Genomic DNA, 26,207 nt, shown 5'->3' with positions numbered 1-26,207 from the left:
GGAGGGGGAAACCGGAATTCTTGGAAAACATGAAAATTGGGGTATTTTTATCTTACGAATAGATGATCGGATCTTAATGAAATTTGATTTTTAGAAAGAATTCATGTCTCAGAGCTCTTATTTCAAATCCCGACCAGATCTTTTGACATTGGGGGGAGTTGGAACGGGAAATCTTGGAAAAACACTTGGAGTGGAGGAATCGGGATGAAGCTTGGTGGATAGAATAAATAATGTCCTTGATACGTGATTGACAGAATTGTACTGGATTCGCTCTCTTTGGGGGAGTCGGGGGGAGGGGTTCAGTGATTTGGCGAGTTCGGTGCTTCTGGACGTGCTAGGGCGATGAAAATTTGTAGGCGTGTCAGGGAGCTGCACAATTTGACTTGATAAAGTCATTTTCCCAGATTCGACCATCTGGGGGGGGGGCAAAAGGGAGAGGAAAAATTAGAAAAAATTAGGTATTTATAACTTAGGGGTGGGTGATCGGATCTTAATGAATTTTGATATTTAGAAGGACTTTGTGACTCAGAGCTCTTATTTTAAATCTTGACCGACATTAAGCCTCTTATTTCCCTTTTTAAATCAATCTATTGGTTCATAGAATTTTGTTAGAGCTCATACCATATGATCTCTTGGCTCTTAGCTCTTCTCGCCTCGTCACAAGTGCCTTATGAGCTCTTAGATCTTGTTTATATTGTCTTTTTCATAGAAAAAACATTTTTTATCTTTTTTTCTGTTTGATTCCATAGTTTTTACTTTGAGAATTATTTGACTTTATCTCTGCTTATTTTTTGTTTAGTGATGCTCTTTACTTTTCTTTAAAAAACGTGTTCCGTATGTTTCGCATTAATAAATAGTACATGTAAGTAATCAAATACAAAAAACAACATGTTTTTGAACTGAAAGTATAGAACAACATCCTTCCCTAAACGAGCAGAAATTATTACGTATGTGAAAGGGGTTACCTCCTCCTCAAGACCTCGCTCTTTCCGCTAAATATTTTTTTTACAGAATTTTAAAACAAAGCTTATTATTCTAATTAAACGGCCATTGTGTTTCACGGACCGTTCTTAAAGAATTAGGACAATAAGTCAAAACTTTAGCGTAAAGAGCAAGGTCTTGTGGAAGGCGCAACTCCTTTCATATACGTAATGATTTTTGTTTCTTTTTAATTTTTAATATTGCGCCTTACTTTCAGTTTAGAAAACTTGTTTATTTTAATTTAATTTCTGATTGTTTTTAAATAATATCGGGAATTCCGACTCTCTCTCCATGAAAAATTCCGGTTCTTGTGTAATATACGCCATTCATTCAATTTTACGCTATTTCTTCCTTAGTTTCTTCATTACTTTAGAAACAATTCTGGGCTATATATTTGTACGTTAGGGGGGCGGGGTAAAGTATAGTGGGTCTGCGTGCAAAACGTGTTAGGTATAATTATTCTGCATGTTATGAAGTAAGAATTATTTTCTGAATTCAACTGTCCAAATACTTTACCCCCCTCCCCTCTCATGTACAAATATATATCCCAAATTATATATTTCCCATCTATAGACCCAAGTACCAAAATTCCTTCCCCCTATGGGAAATAAAAACAAATCTCAAATAAAATACTCTAATTTGGAAAACCTTATTTTCCTTTGGGGGTGTTTTCCGCGAGGAAGGGGGTCTATTTTCTGCCAGGGGGGGGGGTATTTTCCTTGGGGTAAATGCTGGCCACCTTGTAAACACTAATATAGAAAACAGAATTATGAGAAACGCACATGAATGTGACATCATTCATTGTTTTTCAAAATTAAGGCTCTTATTGGATTTTTACAAATTCTTGACCTATCTAAATAGTTTTTGCAACAAGAAATAAACATGTGAGGATAAGAATACCAATAAAGTGATTTTTATTCCCTCACCCTGATTATACAAATTGCAGAATGCTACCAAAGACTGGAAAAGGGACATGGGGGTGAATTTTAATGCTTTAACATATATTTTATTGTATTTAATTTACAACAAGTATAAAAAAATTACTACCTTTGTGCCACTGATAGTCCACGGCTTATTACCCTATAGAAGTAAAATAAATTCAAAATTAGCTTAATTCATATTTATTAAAATTCCATATTAATATGTTTCGATAGTAAATATTGAATAATATTTGAGTTTTATCTTTATTTAGATCGAGCCTAAAATGGTCTGATAGTGACTAGATTATTTTCTTTTAATTAAAGGTTCATTCTTTGTGAATCAGCTAGTACTGGTTTGGCATGTAAACACAGGCTAGGTTAAAAATAGGCTTTGAAGAAGCATACGTTTTGCTTTTGACCCAGCTTAAAGCAAAAGTAAAAATTGACGCAAAACAAGTAAAGAAAGCTTTTGTTATTACCTAAAGCTTACACAAGGTTTCTATTTGTTAATTTTTCTAACGATTATGCTTAGAATTTCAAATGAAACATATCGTATGAACCAAGCAGCGCTGTTCAGTTGAGAAATATTAATTAGAAGGATATGTTTATTGAGAAGTGCGGTTGAACTGATAAAACTCCTGAATTAATACATGCTATCTCAATATGAGTATTTTGTTTCTAGTATTTCAGAGAAAATTTTAAGCTTGATAAAATATAAACTTCTTTATTTATTGTGAGGTCAGCACTATTCTTTATTTTTTTAAAACTTTCAACGGAAATTTTCTTTAAATAGAAGTATCTGGAAGAGAAACTTTATAGAGGTAGTGTCGGTGATGCTCAAACGTCTTCTCATTTTAAATGTAAGTCAGTGGTTCCCAACCCATTTCGGGCCATGCCCCACTTAGACATTTCCAAAATCCTGATGCCCCCTCGATATATTTGAATTTTGTTATTCAAAATTTTATATGTAATCACCTGGAAGAAGCTTGAAAGGTCATTAATTTGATATTTATTTTCGGGTCGTCCTCTAGGCATATTTTATACTGCATTACGTACTTTTAATACTATCATGTATTTTTGGCTCCTTAAATGAATATTAGTATAACGTTATTCACATGCAGATGTTGTTTCTTTTTCCAAAATTAAGGCTGAAAAGTATGGTCAGCTGAAGGATTTATGTCCTGCCTATGACCAACTAAAATATTGCCATGCCCCACCGATGGGGCCTGCAGCCAACGTTGGGAATGACGGCTGAAAATGGACCTGATTTCAAACCTGTTTCTTTTCAGCCAGCTCTTCAGTCTTTTGAAGGTGTTGTTGAACCCGCCGTGGCGGCGTTGATTGCTCTACTCGTTGTAGTATCTGTTGCTTTCATCACAACCATTCTGTCTTGCTGCTGTTTACATTACTGGTAAGCGAGTTTCTTAAGCTAAACTCTGCTAAGGTAGCTAATTTTGTAGCTTATCATTTTGAAAGGTAATGGAGCTAGCTTTTAAAAGCAATTACCTATGCTAGCTGGTATGAAAACTCTCAATCCTCCTGCTGCCAATTTTAGCAGAAAGACAGGGTTGCCGCCTCTAGTTTGAAGTGGAGTTATAGTAGGATATTTGGTCTGTGATATTGAAGAATTACAGTGAACTTTACGCTCCAAACTGTTAAGCAAGGCCGTTTGCAGGGTGGGGGTCGTTCAGGGTTTGAACCCTTTAAAATTTTATCCGACACTTAAAATCGTAACGAAATGCATAAAACGAATTTTTGATCCATATTTTAAAGTTTTTATTTAATCCCCTCTGGAACCAAAATCCTGCATACGTCCTTACTAGGAAACTAGCTTTTAAAGCTAAACTCTGCTAAGGTATGCAAAGAAACTTATGTAGTAGCTCATCCGTTTGAAGGAGAAATAATCAATAGGAAACAGAGGTTTTGTTTCTTGTAAAATATTTAAAAATCTGAAACATAGAATCGAAATACATTTTTGATTTAAATTTCTTTAGAAATACCACTGGAACGAAACTCAGTTTTTATATCTCTTTGTTTGTGTTATCCTTTAAATAACGAGAAAGCATGCCAAATAAATTTAAGATTAAGACCTAATAAAACATAATTAGTATAAAATATGTAAGTACTGATTTTTGTGTCATTCCAATATGTACACCAGGTAGCAAAAAGCAAGCAACTTTAATCTCTTTCTAATTTGCATCACCCAAAATTCGAAATATTTCTGATTCTCTGGGCTAATCGTATACAAATTATCACACAATTTTTGTTTGTTGATACCCCCTCCCCGTTGAAAAAATCCTATTATTGTACCTGCTTTATTCCAAAGAAATGTGAGTCTTAGGAAGTTTACTGTGAATAAATTTCTTGCCTCGTAAAAAGTGCCGATACTTGTCCTATAGCGTCATAAATTGATTGAGCCCCAAAAATTTGTCGCAAAAACTCATTATTATGCAAAGACTTTGCATAACTATGCAATACTAGGCTTCCTGGATTTTTGAATTATTATTATTTTATTTTTGTCTGTTGTTAGTTCTTATTAATGGTTTTGTTTCTTTTTGGTTTTACTAATTTTTCGAAATCTGTCTCTTTTTTTCAAACCTCTCGATTTTTCAAATGTAGAAACTTCTAGTTGACTCAAGTTTATCCGTAATAATCACCTTAGTTTAAGACGCCTCTTTATTAACAGACATTCCTCTCCCTGTTTTTACAATTATATATGCAAAGAGGGAGACAGGAGGCCATATTCTATTCAGGAGTCTTTCAAATTCTGAGTTTTCTATTACTAATTCGTCTGATGATACTCTTTCCATTGTTTTGTTTAAGTTTTGGTTCTCCAGGGTGGTATATTGGACCCTGTGTTATTCATGCCTGTGTTTTTCTTTTTGAATAAAATCTAGTTTTTGCTAATGATGTTACGATCTTTTGCTCTCATTTCAATTTGGATGACGCATCTTAGAATTGAACCAATGTTTCAATTAATGTTGTGATTTTGTCGCAAACAAAACATTGCCATGATACTGAAGAGTGAATCACGGCAGTAAAGAGCGAATATAATAATATATTCGATATTAATATAAAAAGAGCAAATATAATTCCAATATAAAATTTTTAAAATAATAATGAATCTCATTTTAGAACTTGTATCTTAAATGTTTGGTTTTTGGTGACAATTGAACCATTGGCGCAGAATGCCCACATGGCCACAACACTAGGATAACGATTTTTAAAACTACTTTGACCTGTAGTTATATTTTCCTCTTCCTTTTGTCTCTTTCTTTCTTTTCCTTGTAGCTCTCTTTTTCGTTTTATATCTCCTTTTTTATTTTCCTCCTTTTCCTTTTTGTCCATTTTCATTTGCTTTTCCCTTTTCCATCCCTGTTCTATATTCCTCCCTTTTCCCCTTTTCCTTTACCATTCCTTTTACCTCTTTCTTTTATCTTCCTTTTTCTTTTAATCCTCCTTTTAAATCTCCTCTTGCTTTTACCAAGTTTCAAGTTAAAGAACTAGCAGGGCTGCCACAGTGTCAAATTTTCTTTTAAAAGTCAGGAATTCATTCAATGCATAAAATGGTCAGAGATTTGGAGAATAATCATAAATTTCAATCAGAAAAAATTGGATTTTTCTCTTTTTGGGCAAGCTCACTACTTCAAATGGGCCAAAATTCTGCGTTTTCGGTCTCTCAATTTGTGTAAGATGGCTTTTCAGTGGTTTCTTCGTAAGATTCATTGCTAAAATTGATTAACCTTATTTCTTTTTATTATTATTTTTGACTTATACTACTCCCTTAATGTTTTTTTTTTACACAAGATCTGAAAAGAAAGATCAGACAAGAAGTAATCGTTGTTCGCAAACATAACTGATGATTGTTTTTTTTTAGTATTAAGTTTTTCAAATTTTGCAAGTGAATGTAGAACAAAGAAATGCAAAAATCGTGATCGCGCATGATACTGATTATTAAAGGGGATAAATCAACCAAATATTTTAGTGTTTTGACTGAATATCCTTCTCTGAAGCTATTAGCTAATGTCTTCTGACGCACTGAATTTGTTTTTTCTTCGGCGTAATGTACCTTATCGAGTCATCAGTTTTTTTGTTAGATTTTCTTATCTCGAAAGCCAGGAAAGTCGTATTTTTTTCCAATTATTTTGCGTGTTTAAGTCCTGCTATTGCTACTACGACTGTTTAAGCCACCAATTTAAAACAATATAAAATTGCTTTTTGTTTGCAAGTCCTTGTCAAACCTGATAAGATCTTAAAATCCACCAAGTCAACCGCCAGAATTAAATTTTTAATATTTTCTAACCTTGTAACTTGTTTTTAAAAGCAGGCCAGAGAAGAGAAGGAAGCATTCATCGTCCAAACCCCCTATTCCTACGAATCTTGGGCCAGAACCAGTGAAAGTCAAAGCTGTTGAAAATTCAAAAAATGGAACAGATAATCCGCTGTGGATGGAACGGTAAGTATCTTTATCGTAGTTTAATGCAATAATGAAACTAGAGCAAAACAAGACCTTACTCAGGGAAGGGGCTAGGAGGTTTCACCCACCCTTGAAATGTGTATCCGATTTTAGATTCTTAATTTTTTTTTCTCTTGTCGCCGAGTAAACTGTTTCAAGTTCAGAAAAAGACGAGTCCGGTGGTTTCATTTTTAATCAAGCGCTGTTGTACAAAATTCCTAGATGGCATACTATCTCTTTTTGAATGCTATTAAGATAAATGGATCCTGGCCAAAGAGAAGCCTAAAGTGAGTCCTGGTCAAATCCTTTTTATTCAAACTTTTTTATGGCACTTAGTATTAACCAAGTGACATATAGCAATCGCAAATTCTGTCGGTCTGTCTGTCGGTCCGGGTTGTGCTACTTTAGGTACTTCCAGGTGAGCTAGGACGATGAAATTCGGCAGGCGTATCAGGGACCTGACCAGATCAAATTATAAATAGTCGTTTTCCAGTTTTGACCATCTGGGGGGGAGGGGAATGGGGGACCGTTAATTCGGGAAAAATAGAAAAAATGAAGTATTTTTAACATACGAACGGTTGATCAGATCCTAATGAAATTTGATGTTTGGATGGATATCGTGTCTCAGAGCTGTTATTTTAAATTCTGACCGAATCTGGTGACATAGGGGAGGAGTCGGGAGGGGGAAACCGAAAATCTTGGGAAATACTTAGAGTGGAGGGATTGGGATGAAACTTGGGGCATTTTATCTTACGAATAGGTGATCGGATCTTAATGAAATTTGATATTTAGAAGGAATTCATTTTTCAGAGCTCTTATTTAAATCCCGACCGACTCCGACTGGAGTCGAGGAATCGGGATAAAGCTTGGTGGATAGAATAAGCCAATGTCCTTGATACGTGATTGACGTAATCGTACCGGATTCGCTCTCTTTGGGGGGGGAGGGGTTCAGGGATTTGGCGAGTTTGGTGCTTCTGGACGTGCTAGGACGATGAAAATTGGTAGGCGTTTCAGGGAGCTGCACAAATTGACTTGATAAAGTCGTTTTCCCAGATTCGACCATCTGGGGGGCTAAAGGGAGAGGACAAATTAGAAAAAGTTAGGTATTTATAACTTACGAGTGGATGATCGGATCTTAATGAATTTTGATATTTAGAAGGACATCGTGACTCACAGCTCTTATTTTAAATCCTGACCGGCATTAAGCCTCTGATTTTCCTTTTAAATCAATCTATTGATTCTTAGAATTTTGTTAGAGCTCATACCGTATGAGTTCTTGGCTCTTAGCTCTTCTTGCCTCGTCACAAGTGCCATATGAGCTCTTAGCTCTTTCTTGGGTAAGGGGGGGGGGGTAATTTTCTTTTGTCAAGCATTGTACGAGAAGAATAGGATTATTGGCTTACATTTATCTCAATGACATTCAAAAAAGATACTATGCCGTCATGCAGATTTGTACACCAGTGCTTTATTTAAAATTAAAAATGTTACTTAAGAGAGAAACCCCTGGAATGGTCCTTTTCTGCACTTGAAACAGTTTACTCGGTGATTTGGGAAAGAAACTTAAGAATCTAAAAATCAAATTTTATACCAGTCTTCTTGCCGTTTTTCCCACTCTTCTCCTACTAAATAGGAAGTATTACATAAGATGACAAAAGAATAATATTACAAAGCGAAAAATCCTGAAGGTTTCAACTATTAACAAATGCAGTTATTATGATCGATTCATACTTTTAAGGAGAATGTTTAAAGTATTTAGTTTCTTCAAGATCCCATGCTCAGGACTGAAATTCCAAGATCTTGGGGGAAATCCCAGGTTATGACAACCATATGACGGAATCAGAAATAACGGGAAATAACGGGATCCGAAATAACGGTAAGTCCTGGCCAAATCCTTTTTCTTCTAACATTTTTTTGGTAAAGGAGGTGGGGTTGGTGGGTGGAGGTGGGTGGATGGAGGTTAGTTAAAGGAGGTGGGGTTAATTTGCTTTTATCAAGCATTGTATTCGCAGAAATATTTGATATTTTGATCTGTTGCCGATACAATTGTTTTTTCTGGTGTTTGTTTGTGGCCTAGAATAAACATCTCTTGTATACACAGCTAGTCTTTAATTATGCATCTATTTTGTTTATAGACTGTCTTCGTACATTATGAACAGTTTTTTGGTGTGAAAGATGAACCAAATCATGTTTCTCTTTCCCTTTCTATTATAAACGGAGGTCACCTGACAGTAAGCTCTTAGCAATAAATTCTAGCCCCCCGTTTTAACTGTCTCGGGTGTTCAGAAAAACTATATGTTTCAGGTATAAACGCAGTAACGAACATTGAAGCAGTTTTTTTTCAGAAATAATTTCTTTTCTCGGGAAGAGTTTGCGGTGGGGAGGATGTCGGAGGGGTTAGGGATTTGAATTGTAGCTTAAATTAGGTTTAGTTGCAGTTTATAGTTGAAACCATTTTTCAGGTTTTCGGCTCCCTTGTGAAGTTTATTTACTGTAATATAATAATAATTTAATTTTTTATATAAATAATTTTGGTTTAGTTGTATATTTTCTTAACAACCGAAGTACTTAACCGAAAGTCTTTAAAACAAACTTAGTGCGAAAATCTTTAGGTTGACTATGGAAATATGATAGGTTTTTGTATCTTCTTCATTTGATACCTGTAAACTCTGATTTTTTCAGTCTTAAGGTTTCGATCAGTAAAACAGCATTCAAACATTTCTTTCATTTTGGTGCACACTCAGGCCCGTTCGCAGAATGGAGAGGGGCTTTGGGACCTTTCTACATCTGGAATCTTTAGGCTTTACCGTTATTCTTATGATTTGTCGTATGTTTTTTTCCTACTTGTAGGTTTGAAAATGTTAAAGCAACAATTCTTTTTACTGATATCAGACTCTATTAATCTAAAATGGACTGGGAATAAAACTGTAATTTTACTGTAATTGATCATTATGGATTTTTTTATATTCCCAAGAATTGTTTGAAGCCAACATCGAGTTGTCTTAAAGTATACCTAAATTGGATTGAAAAGGTTTTGGCAGGTTAAATAGTTGTTTTTAAGGTGGCGGGCCTACTTGGAACATAATTCTGCTTTCTTTACCATCTCGTGCATTTTAATCCCCAAAAAGAGAAGTATATAGCAGTTTTGGGTCAAACATGGTCACCAAATACTCTGTATTTCCGATGCCTGTGAAAAAATAATTTGTCTTGTTGTTCAAGCCAGGGGGCTGTAAGTCTCACATGGTAAATTATCTTTGATTTTACTGGAGTGTCTTTTCAGACTAATATTAATAATTGTATTATTGATAAATAAAAGAGGATACCCATTGCCAAAAAGTATGTCCCTGATAAAGTCTAGTTCAGCTGTGATGTAGGAATCAGAAAAAATGTTTAGGACACGATCGACGAGAGATATTACGACAACTCTTTTAACTTCTGGGGGGGGGGTGTGATTCGAATTGTAAATATCTATTGTTTTTTGTTGGTTTTCTGTAAATGGTAAAATTGAGTTCATTTACGTTACGAATAATTAGAATATCTAGGAATGAGATTTTATTTGCAATTCAATTTCTAAGGTAAACTGTAAATTCCTATCATATGTATTATGGTGATCTAAAAAAAAACCTAAGTTCATTTTCCCCATAGTTCCAAAGTGAAATTACGTCATCCATGTAACGTCCCCAAAAGGTATGTTTAAAAAAATAAGAATTTAATGCCCAATTTTCAATATGCTCTACATAAATATTCGCCAGTAACCCGGAGAGAGGCGCAGCCATGGGTAAGCCATTTTTTTGTTGGTAGAAAAAATTACGGAATCAGAAATACATTGAATACTTGTTACAAAGTTTAACTAAGGTCAGTAAAACGTCGCAATCTAATCCTATTGCTGAAACTTCTATTAAGTCATAATTTTCATTTATTTTATTTTCTAATAATTTTTCGAATTCTGCTACATTAATATTTGTATACATAGACACAATGTCAAAGCTACTGACAATTGTATTTTCTGAAATATTTGCCTTTTTGAGTTTTTCATCTAAATCTGCTAAATTACATATATAAGATTTTTGAGAAAAAAGCAAAGGTTTGAAGGCTGTACATAACCATTTTCCAATGTTGGAGGCGGGGGCTTTCGTACGAGCTACAATTGGTCCTAAAGGAATGCCTTGCTTATGTTATTTTGGTAGACCATAAAATTTTGGACAAAAGCTGCCCCGGGGGAAAAATTTATTATATAATTGTAGAGTAATTTTACCATTTTGTTTTAGATCTTATAATTCTTTTATAATTTTCTTAGCAAACTGATCAGTATGATCGTGGGTTATAGTTTTATATGCAGTTTTGTCATTTAGATGTGCATAAATTTTTGTGTCGTAATCTGTCGTATCCATGACACCCAAAGAATTGCTTTTATCTGCTTTAGTTATAATAATTTACCTCCCATATATCCCAAAAATCACTAGAAATCTTAGAAAAGTCTGCACACAAAATAATCTGTATGTTGTATTTATCAATAATTTGAAAATCATAAATCTCCTAAATTCTGTTAAAGATAAAACTCCAGTTACTTGCCGAAAAGGTGTCTCTCAAATACCATGTGACTGTGGTAAATTCTATGTAGGGAGAACCCACCAGAATTTCGAGAAACGCCTACAACAGCATAAGGATGATATCACCAAAGCTCTGAATTCTAATATTACTTCTGTTTCTTTTGATTCTGCTTTAAGCACCCATGTTTTTGAAAATCCTAGCCACAAAATACTTTTTGAAGAATCTGCCATTATGAGCAATGATCTAGGCATAAAGCAAGTAGTTCGAAAAGCAATTGAAATCAGACTTAAGATTAATAATAATATTTCCTTAAATAGGGATTTAGGAGAATATTCACTAAATGCTCTATACATAAATTCAATTAAAAATGACCTTACGAAATATTATAAAAAATCAATAGATATTAACACAGAACCTGTCACAAATATACCTATGGAATCAGCAGCGAAAAAAGCTAGGCTGGCATTAAAAACATGTTTTTAAATCATTCTCATTCATTTCAATGAATTGCCTCGTTTCATCACAATATATTTATCAGTCATGGTTGAAGTTCGCTGAGATAAGGATGCTGGGACTGTTTTGAAAAAACTTTTCATTTTAGTTTTATTGATTTTATCCTCTTGTGAGTTGTTTCTTCTTATATATTTTTGTATTGCTGAGGACGGCTCTTGGACACAGGGCCGAAATATTCATTCTGATTGGTTTGCCACCGTCTTGAGAAATTTCCTTTGGTTTCTTCTTGTTTTTGGTTTTGGTGATGGAAAGGCAGTGTGGTCTTTGTCGCTATTTACTTTCTTAACCTGGAATTCCATAATTTTACTCCAACTATAAACATAACTTGGTTCGTGTTATTCCATCGTGCTATTTCTACTATAATTCATTATGATTGTCCTTATCATAGAAATTCACATTTGGCTCCCATCTATAACTATTTTCGTTTCAAACTGCTTACTATATTAAGCTACAACTTGGTATTTTGCTTATTTCCGCTTCATGTTTGTAGAGTTTAATCTATATATTAAAATATATTTCGCTTGAAAATGACCATGTGCTATCAGGAAGTGCTTTCAAAGCTGTGTGTGTTGTCTGCCTTAAAATATTGCGTATATTAATTTTTTATTCAGTTTTAAAACTCATAAAACTAATGGAAAAATCTGTGTAGTAGTAATGGGGAAAGCTAAGGCGCAATCAGACCCTCAACTTAAATTGAAATATTATATGATAATGTATGTATAAATGACCACGTGCTATCAGGAAGTGCTTTTAAAGCTGTGTATGTTGTCTCTGCATTAAAATATTGCTTGTATAAAATTTATCAGTTTTAAAACTGATTAAACTAGTGAAAAAATCCGTATAGTAGTAATTGGGAAAGCTAAGGCGCAATCGGACCCTCAGCCGAAATTGAAATATTATTGGATAATTTATTTATTCTATCGGAAAAGTTCCCTGAAAGGTTTTTTCATCCCCCCTTTTCCTTTGAAAAGAAATCCTTTTTATGTCCCTGATGAAAATGCAAAATTATCAATTAGACGAGTGTTCCAACTTGCAAATGTTAGCCGAAAAAAAGGATCTTTGATAAACTCTGCTTCAGGGGCATTATCCCTGATAAACCTCTGATGAATATCCCTGAAAAAGCTATTAACATTGCACCAGGTTTGAACCCTAATAAAAGGAGATTAAAAAACTAGCCCATGGAAATATGGTAAAAAGACGATTTAACTCCAGACCTGAATAGGTGTCAAAAGTTCAAGCTGTGGACTGACTCGATGAGGAAACGAGCTGCGTCCAAATGATAGATTTTCACACCTTGGCTCCACCAGACTAACCGGGTACAAAAATAAGCCAGTGTCATGACTCATTGTAAGACTTGGCTAAGTCCTGATTCGATGTAATAGCAAGTAAATTCTGGTTTGGGAAATTACTCCTGGTCTGATGCTGAAATAAATCCTGAAAGAAAAGATCAAAAAGAAAGCTCTCTGATAAACTCTTCATCAATAATGGGCGTTAAAATAAGAGAAAAAGTCTTACTACGATCCAAGTCGCAAATTAGTTCTGTGCAACAAAATGAATCCAAATCTTAGGAAAGAGGAAGTTCTTTTTCGGTGGCCGGGGAAGTATGCAGGATTTTTGTCTGGGGCGATTGAGGGTCGCAAAAAAGTTTACAAAACTTATTGAAAATTTGTTTATATGCAATTTCATTTACATACTACGAGTCTTATACTGTGGGAGCCTAAATTTCTTCTGTAGTGGAATGATAAATTTCAAAAAAAGAATTTAAGTTTCCTATTTTGAAAATGTATGTGTAGATCTTCTTTTTAAATTGAATTTGTGTCCTAGGCCAACAAAACCATACGAAGAGCAAGAGTTAACAATGAAGATCACAGAGGGTGACTCCCCCAGTCCCAGAACGCCATCTTTTACAAATGGAAGGTCCTCTTCCCAACATTACATGGTAAGTGTGTTTATTCTATGCTTTGAATAACCTGATTCGACTTCTGTTTTTGTGTTTTTGGTATTAACTTTTTATTTTGCCGCTATTTTACTTAGTATGGACCAAAAACAGCACAAATTTTCTCCGAGAAGCTGTACAATTACTCTATACTTATTGAAGTTGGGAGCATAAGAATTTCAAAAGGAGAAATTCCTTTCAGGAGGGGTAAGAAAAACTTACTTCACCCGGAGAAACTGAGAAATAGGGCATACAAAATTTAATCTCTTGGATCTTCCCCCTAACTTCTGTTTCATGTTAATGAAAAACACGATTAGGCTCCTTTTATTGTTGCCAGGTAATCTGAGATTGTCCGCTTATTACAGCTCTATAAGTCCGATTTGTCGCCTTCACAATAAATTCTTACATGGCTTTAGGGTTCAAAACAGAACAAATCCATCAGAACATTAAAGGACAAACTCGTGCCTCATATCATACTCAATTCCGAACCATCCGCTTAGCTTGTAATCTGACTTTAATAATGCTTTGTTTGCATCGACTCCAGTCGTGGTTTACAGGAACTCAAGGTTAAAATAACTGGTCACCCAAAGTACTCTAATATTCTGAGTCAAGTAAGTCTATTGTCTTAAAATGGCCTTGGAGAGGTGCCAAGGAACCAGCACTGGTATAATCCATTGTAAGGATTCTACTCAACTACTGGATTAGAAATTACAAAGCTTGCTTTGTTACTTGGACCTTAGTTAACCGGAGGACTACTTTTACTTTATCTTTTAGCCTATTTGGATTGTTTGATGCTTGCATGGGAGAATGAAGGGAAAGGAGAATTTCTTCTGCCCCTGTGGGTAGATCCAAGAATCATTTCAGTGCGGGTATTCTGGAACCTTAGACCTTCCTGTGCCTCCAGAGGCGCCCAGGGTGTCCAAGAAGAGTCTAGAGTCGTCTCTGAAACTTCCGGCTGCGACGATATCTTCCCACTCCAGCTGTATTGAGGCGTGAAGGTTTCGCAGGCTGTTGTTGTTGTTGTATATACGACGGAGTGTATTTTTGGTCTTTGTCTGGGACGGGTGCCTTCAGGTAACCAGAAAATGTAGATTTGGGGATTCTGGAATCATCCATGCGCAGCACGTTTCCGAGGTATCTCCATCTACGCCTTCGTATGGCCTTGATGAGGGACGGCTGACCTATGATGTTTCTAATGTGCTCGTTCATTACCTTCTGGGTCCAGTGGATGCCTAGAAGTCTGCGTAAGTACATGTTTTCAAAAGACTGAATTCTCCTATCTTGTTCTTGGTTGAGATGCCATGTTCCAGATGCATAGAGGAGGATGGGCAGGACGTTGCTGTTGAACAGGCGGAGCTTAAGCCGGAGAGAAAAAGTACTCGACCTTCAAACTTTTCTGAGCCTTTTGAAGATGCTGCTAGCCTGTCCAATTTGGGCGATGACTTCTATAACTGTGGATCCCGTCTCTCGATGGTGCTGCCAAGATATTTGAAATGGGCCACTTGTTCCACCTCGTTGTCTTTACATTTGATGTTCATCGCTAACTATCGATTCAAAGGTGAGCCGCTAGTTGCCATGCCTTTGATTTTATTGGCGTTGATATTGAGTCTAAACCATCTGCTTTTTAGACTGGAAACTTAGCTGTTAAACTGGAAACTTACAGAATTTAGTTGTATATCTTTTATTGCCAGATCATTTGGATGACAGCTTTTGCTTTCCTGAAACCTTTTTAAAGCTTAATGATGAAGCTGAAAATCTCAACCTTGCAATCAATCGTTCAGTAACTGTACCATTATTTGATCTAAAAGCACTGTTATGTTCTTTTGAGTGTATCTTTCCCATTTTTTGGCTTTAGAACAACAAAATTTGATATTTTTTGTGTTATAATGCTTAGGATGGATGGACATGGGGAATATAATTCAATATTATGCGCTGAAAATCTCCATAACCCTCGGGGCTCTAGAGGGCTAAAAGAATTCCGACCCCCCCCCCCCCCCGTATTTTATTGCCTTAAGTATGAACAAACATTAATCGGCTTGCATATATTGCAGAGACCACTTGCCTATACTGCCGTGAAAGAGCTTGGACCAGTATTCTTCTTCTTTGAGGCTTATACTGCCAGATCATAACATTTTTAACCTATTTAAATTTTTAGGCTAAAATGTTGCTAACCGCTAACTCATTGCTTCTAACTCAGGTGGCACCGCTGTATAACACCTATGCAACTATACAAAAACCTGTTCGATATATTAGAAATAAAATGCGAGGAGCTGATTCTTACGGAACACTAATGCTTGGAGATGAGCCTGGTGAATCTAGTGAATATACTAACTTGGATTTTAACCCTAATAGAAGTCCTCCTGGTCCTAGAATTCCCGGTGTCAAGCCTGCAAAATTGGCGGTAAGTTTTTCATATCCCATTAGTGGCATTCAAATTTGATTTTAGCACAACCTCTGTCATATTAAAAATCTTCAGTAACATGTCAAATTTAGTCACGGTAATGACTCATAAACATCCCAATTATTTCATAAATATCCCTTTTTGTCATATCCAAAAAAATGCATTATTATAAAATAAATAATTATTATTGAATAGTATTATTATTATTATTAAATAATAAATACTAAATCCTAAAGTTTTACTATTAACTAGATGCAGAAAACTTTCCTTTTATGCAAAAGTCTTTGGTAAAAAATGATATGGGTGGTTAGTGCCATGTCGATTTAAAAATTGAATTTGAGTAGGACAAGTTGATCATCCAAAGTATAAGTGCATTTAGTTCAAATATGAGATTTGAGTAATTGCTACTGGAAGTTTCGAGTTCTTTTAAGGGTTTTCAATACCACCAAAATTATTTTGCGATCTCAGCGTCTGTTGACAGTCTAATTTTGCCAACACCACAGAGAACTTTCAAAGCAAATTTGGTAAAATTCATAGGGGATCTTAGATGTATCAACAGCTTGTAAACCTAACGAGAGACTTGTTTAAGGCAAGAAAGAAATAGCATCTCTTACTAATTGTTAAACATAACATTGTCTGTTCTATGTATTGAACAGTTCAGTCTGTTCAATTAAATATTCAGTCCCAGATTTTGCATAGAAGTCCAGTGGACATTGTCCGTCAGAAGTCAACCTAAAACCAATCCAATCTTTCATCTCATAGTTCTATGACTATCTACCTTATTTCTACCCTAGGAATGACGTATGGACGGATGAAGCATAGATATATCTATTTACAGATGAAATGACATTATTTTTATAATTTTTCAGAACTAAAATTCAGTCTAGAGTTTTTCTTTATTTCTGTTGTTTTCTTGTGCGTTTATATTTGTTTATCCTATTTTTTTCATTCTCCGTCACTTTTCGGGAAGACATCCAGATTCTAGACCGAAATGTTAGGATTTAATCATTTTATTCAGTCCAACGCCTGAACTAAAAATTCTGTCCTTTGTTGTAATGTATCAATAAAATTGATACAGTACAATAACAATAAATTAAGTACATAAATTACAAATATTCTAATAAAAATTGATAAAATATCGAAAATCAAAACACGATAGGCTTTGCGCGATTGTAGCATGAAGCTTATTTAGGCAAAAAATAATTATTCCTATAGAAGTCTTAAAAGATAAAGATCGTATCTCCTCTCAATTTCCTAATCTTCTTCGCTAGAATCTTAAAGGTAATTTTATTGAGCACGCAAGCCCCATGTGGTCATGGGTACAAAGAATAAGGAACAAATGTTAAATAGCCCTAATCCAACAGGCAAACATAGCTTAGTTTATATTACTACTACTACCAACCACTCACTGCAGCCGAAAGCCGCCTGAGGCCAACACAGTTGCACATGCTCTTCTTCCTCGTTAATCGATTCAAAGCCTCACTCTTTACACCCGTTCGAAAAGTTCTAATATCAATGATGTCCTTGCTTAGGACCTTCTCATACACCGTTTGGAGACGACATTTTTCGTTTGCCCCTAGTTGGTTGGCCAAAAAGGGAGATCTTGTCGCAATCTGTCCTTCTTCATCCCTAGAAATCCTGTGTTTAGCTTATATCATCGCTGTTTTAAATTGTTGCTTCAACGTTCAATTTTTAAATTTCCTACCATATTTCTTCGTTTTGTCGAATAGTTTTGGACTTTTACGATGTTATGATTTTTATTAGTTTTATGTCGCTTTAATTGGTTTACTGTGATTATTTAAGTTTCCGTTAGCTAAAACCAAATCGACAGTAGAAATTGGAGCTATAGAAAGATGCTTATGATGTTTCAGCTTTAATGTTCATGTTGCATCTTATGTGCTTTGACTTTGGACTGTCAAGATCACAGCGATATTTTGTTAGTTTCCTTCAAACGCTTGGCTTATATCTTTAGAAAGGTATTCTCAAGACATTGTGTTGTTATATATCTATACGTGATGCTAAAAAGCACACAATTGATAAAGGCAAACTTACAGAGGATTGAAATTGTCAAATAATATTCGATTTTTTGAGCATTATTAATGTCTAGTCCAACAGCTTTTAAGAAACTTCAATTTACCTTTTGTTGTGCCTCACCACCGTCTAGCATCTCTGAATGATTATGTAATTCTTCCATCTAAAGGACGATAAAAAATGAGATGCAACTAATTTTTCACAAGACAATGGAACTGAAAAAAGTCTGATAATTCCTTTTCAGATTTGTCTTCTCTTTTTGAAATTTAACTAGATAACCCTATATCTTCTTCCGGTTGTAAATTTTCTTCCGGTTGCTGCAAACCAGTAAAGGACTCACTACGGTCCATAGTAACCAAAATTAAAAATCGCGTTTAAAAAGAGAATTAAGAAATAGTTGCCATTTTTGCTTATAGTGGTAACTATTACCAGTGTATCTACTACCAGTGGTAGCTGGTTGTAGTTACTATTATCTTGATAAATCTTAACAGTGAAATTTTATTTCGAAAATAAATGTATGGGAATTTTGAAAAATAGCCTGAAACGCCTAAAATGACATAAGATCGAAACAAAAAGTAAACCATTATAATCGACATGGTCGAAAACTCTACATAGGAAACTTAGAGTCCCCTGGCTTGAACAACTATGAAAATTAATATATCTAACTAGCTGGGTCCCAGCGGCTTCGCCACCGGGCCCCAGCATGGCACGCGGCAGGCTTTTATATATGGATTCTCATTGTCCCTTGTGTTCTAACGGCAGACAGTGCTGGGTCCTGGCGACTTCGCCACCGGGCCCAAGCGTGGCACGCGGCAGGCTTCTATATATAAATAAATTGTTTGACTTTCGACTCTTCTATGTGCTAATTATCGCATTTTGTAGCGCTAGCCTGTATATCTGTATGTAACTCAGGCTAAGCCTACTTTAAGTGTGTGTCCTCTATTTGCTGTAATAACAAATTGATTTTATTTGCAGACAAGCATAGACGAGCCCGATACTCCAAATGTTTTCTTTGGTTCAACTTTGACATTGAACAAGTCTGGAGAGCCCCAGTTGGTCTCTGATTTACTATGAAAATTCTTGGAGTTAATTCCTGGCCATTACTGGAAACAGGCATGTACCGAAGGATTTGGGTTTCTCATGGCATGGGTGGAGGGAGAAGTGTTACCCCATTTGACCTTTTTGGTTTTTAAATAAAAACCAGGTTTAACTTAAATAAGTAATCTATTGATGCTCACCGCATCCCCTTATAATTAAACAGAGCTCGGATGCCACTGCCTCTTGGCCTGACCCCCCACGCCATCTTTTGTTCTGACTATTTCCCGTGATGTTACTGGATTTTACGGTTTTCGAAAGTCTCCCTCATCCCCCTTTCCCAATTCAAATTCTGCTTACATGCCTGTATAAAATGTGCAATGTTTCTAGGAAAAAAAAGTGGGAGGTATGGTCGGATTTTGTATCCGTGTTGTGTGTTTACTACTTGATTTATATTAATGAGTGCTTATCTGATTTTGTGATAACTTTATTTATTATAACTTAGACATGTCAATATTTTTATTTTGGCACTTTTTTGCGTTAGCCACCATTCAAAACACCATAGTATAGCACATGTTTTTCAAATACCTAAAAATGTTGCAGGTCATGCAAGTCATCGCAGGATAAGCTGATTTTTTCTTGGGAGGTTGAAAAAACGATAAAAATGATTTTTTTTTCTTTTTTAGCCATTATTTTTTAAATGTTTTTCGACCATTTTTGGGAGAGGATGGGGCTCTGTGTACTCATATTTTTACAAGGAATGTGCTTATTACCTTAGACCCCGTTGGATCGAAAATCAGGGCCGAAGCCTTTTATTTTTGGCTCTCCTGAAATCGGAAAGCATCTCACATCCGGGATGGCAATAGTTTATATGTTCATGAAAATTAGCACATGATTTATGAAGGATTTCAATAAATATGTTCACAGCGATTTATATTTGCTTGACTAGTTTGGTCGAGAATTGAGGTAAGAATAAGAGAAACATACAAAGAAACATTCATATGACAATAATAAATATGGAAACAGTAAATGCGTATTAAGACACCTCATTTTGTTAAAACTCGTCTTTTAAAAATGATGTGATTTTTTCCTACATCTCTTCTTCCTTGTGGTATTTCTCTCCCAAGGACGTTATTTCACGGTGCTCTCCTTTTCTTTCTATATTTTTCGGACATAGGGAGAGAGCAATGACCCCATACCAACTCCTATAGTTGCCCATAAGAATCAGGTTATGTTGCCAATCTATTAGTTTTGGTTCGAAGTTCGTATTTAAACTGAGGAGTTGTTTCCTTGAGCTCAGTTATAGATTCTATGGTAATATTAATTTTTACAAAAAAGGGGTAGAGGGTCGGGCCATGTCCCTTCACCAGTGACATGTTGTCATTCAGTTTGTGCTTCAGTTTCTTTTCTATTGACTAGTTTTGTTTTTGACTAGCGCTTCGTTTTTGTATGCCACCTAACGGAGCTTGTTAGTCTTAATCATTCTTTTAAGTTTTTAATTGTTAATACTGTTTCTTTTTAAAAACAAGTTTGAAACAAAGTTTCTGTCACTTCGTGGGATTTCTTATCAGATTTTACTGATGACGCATACTGCCTAAAAGTATTTAATTAAATTTTAGATTTATCAAGGGAACTTGTCCATATTACCACAAAAGCCTTCTGGAAGGCAAAAATCTTCGTTTCGTAACAACAAGCAGGGTAAATTTAAAACCCTAACTTCTTTAGGCTATCGAAAGGATATTTCAGAATTGTGCTGTCACAACGAGGCGGAAAAAATTAATATTTAAACTACTTTTACTGTTAAAAATTTGTTTTCGAGTCTTTCTATGGCACAGACGCGAATAAATTGATATCTTTACTTTTTTGACTGTCATAACATTTGTTGTTTTTTTTTTTTTTTTGGCAAAGTGGGATGGTTCTTAGAACATTGCTGTTTTTTAGGGGATTCGTATAATAGTAAGTAAATGTATGACTTTGACTTTTTTGACTTGATTTTGACTTTTATTAGCAAAATAAACAATAATATAAACTATTACAGATATAAATCACTGTGCTAGGGAACTATTTAAGTTTTACAAACGTGTGCGATTTACTATATAAACATTCCTAAAGGCATCCTAAATTAGTAATAATAATAATAATAATAAAAACTACATAAATATTTCTAGAGGCACCCTGGACTAATTAAAATAATAATAATAAAAGAAAGAAAAGACAATCACCTTCTCTTGAACACCCCCAGGGTAAAAACCACCATCAAAATACAACTCCATCCATCCCAACCCATTTAACCCGCTCTTCCCTCCAGACCTATAACTCACTCACCCCCCCCCAAAAAAAAGCTGAAAAACTAATTCTTCAATAAATAGTCCTTCAACTTGTTTTTTTTTAACTGTGGGAGGTGCTCAGCCACCCTAACACTCACTGGAAGCGATTTCTGTTCGGAAGGGCCAAGATACTTCAATGTAAAAGCGGATGTCACACCACTTTCAATATCCACAACCAAGTTATCACATCTTCTTGTATTATGCCCATGAACAGAACTTCTGGGACGATAAAACTCATTAAAAGTTCCCGGGACCAGATTATGCACAAAATATAACTAAAAAGAAGCGCGTGGTGTGCGCTATTAGAAGTACAAAGATATTATTAGTTTAACTTTTTGATTTCGGTGAGCAAATGGTGACCACTTTACCGCCTGTTTCTATCTAATTGAAGCTTTACGTTATATGACATATCGCCTCCTCTGTTCATCCTAAAACATTAAAATAAAGGTCAAAGTCTTTAGAATACCCGAACTTTATAAAGTTCAGCATAAGCATACACTTGAAACTAAGTATAAGAATCAAAATACTCCTTCGGAAGTCGGAGTAATCTTTTAAGATAACTAGATTTTTGAAAAATTGTTTATAAAAGAAGGCAAATGATTATGTGTTTATGTTTTTTATCCAGCCGGAATAGATGGCTCTTTGAATTCTCAGTTTGAATTTCTCAGTATTTCTTTTTCAATATTTACAGATTGAATTAGCAGAATAGCATTTTGTTTTAACATTCACTAACGAAATGGTGAAAAAGTGGAAATTCACACCACTTGAGTTAACCCAAGGAAACAGAATGCAACAAGAATATTACTTCAAAATTTATCACTTTCTTAATACCAGCCAGTCACAAAATATAGCTATGTTTTTGTATAGAGGTTGCATATTTATCCATAAAATTGTGCAGCTCAGGATGTTTATACTTATTTTGATACATACCATCCAATCATGTTTCCACGAATAGTTGTTAGTAAAACAAAATTTTTACAGGACAATTCTCTTATTTAATGCTAAATGCTAAACGAATTACTAATAAAAGAATATCTTTTTAAAGGAATTTCTTAATGCCTAATGCTAAGAGAATGTGGAATTTTGTATTTTGCCAGAAGAAATAGTCACGGATACGTGTTTTTTGTTTTTTTTTCGTTTTTTTTCAGGGGTGATCGTATCAACCCATTGGTTCTAGAATTTCACGAGATGGCTTATTCTAACTGAAATTAAAAGCTCTAGTGGCCTTTTTAAGTGACAAAAAAAATGGAAGGCAACTAGGCCCCCTCCCACGCTTATTTTTCCCCTAAGTCACTGTATCGAAATTCCGAGTTAGCCATTTTGTTCAGCATAGTCGAAAACCAAAGAAATATGTCTTTGAGGACGACTTAATCCCCCAAAGTCCCCGGGGAAGGGCTGCAGGTTATGAAGTTTGCCCATTGTTTACATAAAGTATTGGTTATTACGAAGTATAATGACGTATTCAGGGGGTATTTTTTCCGGTTGTAGGGGAGGGATCGGGGTTTACGTGAGAGGATCTTTCCATGGAGGAATTTATCATGGGGGAAGAGAATTTCCATGAAGGGGGCGCTGGATTTTCCGGCATTATTTAAAACAACAATAAGAAAATTAAATAAAAAAAAATTTTTCAACTGAAAGTAAGAAGCAACATTAAAACTTGAAACTAACAGAAATTATTAGGTATATGAGGGGGTTTGTCCCCTCCACAATACCTCGCTCTTTACGCTAAAGTATTTTTTGGTAATTTCAAAAGAGCTATTTATTCTAATTAAACGGCTTCCAATTAAACAAAATTCGAACTTAAGTACAAAGAGCAAAGTATTGTCGAGGGGGTGAACCCCATCCTATATGTTCTGAGGATTTGGTCAAATTGGCTTCTTAATGGTTCATATATTCAACAGATGACATTTCTCAAACTTCAACAAAAATCATCCAGGTTTCCGATATCCTCTGAACAATAAAATTCAGCAAGTGAAAAACGAGGGGTACAAAACTGATTGGGGTTTGCATAACATTCATATTAGATAGATCTAAGTAACAAATTCATAAATAAAAAGATAGTAAGATAGTAACCACCCCCCCCTCCCTTCTTGTTAATTTGCATCAATAGATTCTCAGAGGAGAAAATATTTTATACTTTGTAGTCCATTTAGGATACAAGTTGAAAAAATTATTATTTTCAACTTTTGTCTTCTTATTCTATTATCATGAAGTTGTATTCACTGTTTTGCAATACGGCGGAGCTGTCGCTGTTTGATAGGAAAGTTCTGACTTGGGCATTGTACTGGTTGCTCTAGTCAGGTCTTCATGTCCCGCTGGTTGGGAAATGACCAATCCGAGCTAAGCACACGGCAATTGGCTTCCTCGATAAAGGGGCTATTACACGCGGCAGTAGCCCCTTTATGGTATCAACCCTTGGCTGTGTTTGAACCTAGCTGTGACCAATGACTTAATTGAACACGGCTGCCTGAGAATCGCCATTTGGAATATTTTGATGCTAAACTCCTTTGAAGCAGAAGCCCTGCTGACTCAGGAGCTGAAGAATAACCGTGTCTCAGTAGAAAATGTCACCAGCGTACGTTTTCTCGGTACCAACTCCGAATTCATGACGGACAGTAGTTATGTCAGGAAATGATTCAGTCCATTGAAGCATCGTAATCCTTCCTATTGCTGTAAAGCATTGGATTTTTCAGCCAGAAATCCACCCTATCTGATCACCGAATATCTCATACTGGAGAAAATCCTTTCCAATGTGATATATGTGGTATATCACCTCTATCTGCTCGTAGAAGTATTCATACTAGTGAAAAAACTTTTAAGCGTGATACCTATGGAAAAACATTCAGCCAATCAAATACCTGTCTGCTAATCAAAGAACTCATGCTGGAGAAAAACCTTTCCAATGCGATATATGTAACAAAACACTCAGCCAAAAGTTCCCTCTATATACTTATAGACAAACTCATACTGGAGAAAAATCCTTCAAATGTTATGCATGTGAGAAATATTTTAATTCAAGTTCCAGTTTATCTTATCAAAAAACTCATACTTGAGAAAAACCTTTCAAATGTGATATGTGTAAGAAATATTTTACTTCAAAGATTGGTTTAAAACCATCAAGAAACTCGTACGGGCAAAAAACCTTTCTATTGTGATTTATGAAGGAAAATGCTCAGAAAATAATTGCCCTATATCTTTATCAACGAGATCATACTGAAGAAAAACCTCCAATTTGTTTTTATGAAGAATGTTTTACTTTTGATTTATCTCGTCATTAAAAAACTCATGCCGTTAGAAAACCATATGTGCATTTCCATGTGTAGCATATTAAATTAAAATGATCTTTTAATAGTTAAGTGATTGGAGGACGACCAGCCCCCCTCCCCCAATGCCCATCAATTCCCCAAATACACCCAGTCAAAATTTTGAGATAGCCATTTTGTTCAGCATAGTTGAAAAATCCAGGAATTATGTCTTTGAAACTTACAACTTCCCGCAGCCCTAAGGGCAAGGATTCTAAGTTACGCCCCGAGGGCATATAAGGTTTTGATGGAAAGGGAGGTCGTATAAACTTTAGAGGGAGCTCATCGGTTTGGAAATCAGAATCTCTAGTGCCTTTTCTTAATAATTGAAAGTGATTGGAGGGCTACCATCCCCTCAAACGCCCATTATTTTCCCATTTACATCCATATTTTGAGATAGTAATTACGTTCAGCTTAGTTGAAAGGTCCAGCAATTAACAATTTGAAAATCATAATCCCCCCAACAGCTTTCAGGATAAGGGTTGTAAGTTAAACTTTTGGGGCATATAAGGTTTTTACGGAAAGGATGGTTGTATACACTTTGGAGGGGGCTTACTGTATTGGAAATCAGCACTTGTAATGCCCTTTTTAATAATCGAATGTGTTTGGAGGGAAACCATCCCCCTTTACCTTTATGTCTCTCATTTCCCCAAACACATCCAATCACAATTCCGAGAAAACTGTTCTGTTAAGCATATTCGAAAGACCCAATACTTATGTCTTCGAAGATGACAATCCCCCCCCCCTCATGGCTTTAAAGGGCAAAGGGTATGAGCTACGATAGTGGCCTGTTTTAAAATTTAAGGTTTTTCTGAAAAGGGTGGTTATATGAACTTTGAGGAAGGCTGAATCCGTGCAAAATCGAAAATTCTAGCCCCTTCTTATAAGTCTAAATGGATCGGATGGCAATCAGCCCCTCCCCTGGGCCCTTTTTTCCCCTAATACTTCCAACCAAATTCTCAAGATAACCATACATGAATATAAAATTCGTATGTGGCTCATTTAGTTGGAGATCAAAAGTCCTAGTGTCCTTTTTAAAAGCTCTTTTTCAAAATGTCAAAGTATAGTATAACAAGGCCTTTGGGGTTGAAACAATCCATCAGAACACGGGGGCAAGGGTTGAAAGCTATGTTTCAAAGATATATGAGGTTTTTATGGAAGTTCTAGAAGAGTCAAAAAGTGATAGAAGGCAACTAACCCCCCCACCCATGACGCCCTTTTATCCCGAAACATATCTGATTGAAACTATGAGATGATGAATTTGTTAAGAATAGCCTTAAAACATATAAAATACTCTAGGACTGACACATCCCATCAGAGCTGGGGGCATGGCTTGTAAGTTGTGCCCTAGGGGCATACTAGGATTCTATGGAATATGTGGTCGTATACATTGGGACAGAGCTATTTAGGAGGAAATTGGAAGTTATAGTGGCCTTATTAAGAGTCAAAAGTAAATTGAAGGAAACCAAACTCCTCTGCGCCTATTTTCCAGAACAAACATCGAATCGAAATTTACAGACATCTATTTTCTTCAGCATTATTAAAAGATCCAATAAACATGCCTTTGGGGATTTCAACCCCTCACAGCTCTCAGGGCAAGGGCTGTAAGCCCTTGTAACCCCCACAGCCGTTAGATCAAGGGTTCTAATGGGTGGGGCTTATTATTTTTTAAATCAGCGATGTGGAACAAATATTAGTAAAAAAATTAATCATCGTTAATTATGACCGCAACGAGGAATGCACTGACTATCTTGTCT

At 35.5% G+C, this 26,207-nt stretch overlaps 1 protein-coding gene across 4 annotated transcripts in view; it reads left to right on the top strand.

Annotated features, from left to right (window-relative positions):
- The window catches only part of LOC136038614 (cadherin-87A-like), a 73,640-nt gene extending 54,305 nt beyond the window's left edge, over window positions 1-19,335 (top strand). For 2 of the 4 annotated variants that reach the window (XM_065721837.1, XM_065721834.1), the window contains exons 6-10: window positions 3,191-3,312; window positions 6,226-6,357; window positions 13,243-13,357; window positions 15,552-15,755; window positions 18,762-19,335. In XM_065721837.1, coding sequence (XP_065577909.1) covers window positions 3,191-3,312; window positions 6,226-6,357; window positions 13,243-13,357; window positions 15,552-15,755; window positions 18,762-18,860 — 672 coding nt within the window. In that variant the 3' untranslated portion in view covers window positions 18,861-19,335. The remainder of the gene's footprint in view (window positions 1-3,190; window positions 3,313-6,225; window positions 6,358-13,242; window positions 13,358-15,551; window positions 15,756-18,761) is intronic. The other 2 variants (XM_065721835.1, XM_065721836.1) reach the window with 2 other exon arrangements.
- Window positions 19,336-26,207: the final 6,872 nt, after the last annotated feature.

This window comes from Artemia franciscana, chromosome 18 (genome assembly GCF_032884065.1).
Source record: "Artemia franciscana chromosome 18, ASM3288406v1, whole genome shotgun sequence".
Taxonomy (NCBI): domain Eukaryota; kingdom Metazoa; phylum Arthropoda; class Branchiopoda; order Anostraca; family Artemiidae; genus Artemia; species Artemia franciscana.
The sequence above is the reverse complement of the archived record's forward strand: the minus strand, read 5'-3'. Positions and strand labels throughout refer to the sequence as shown.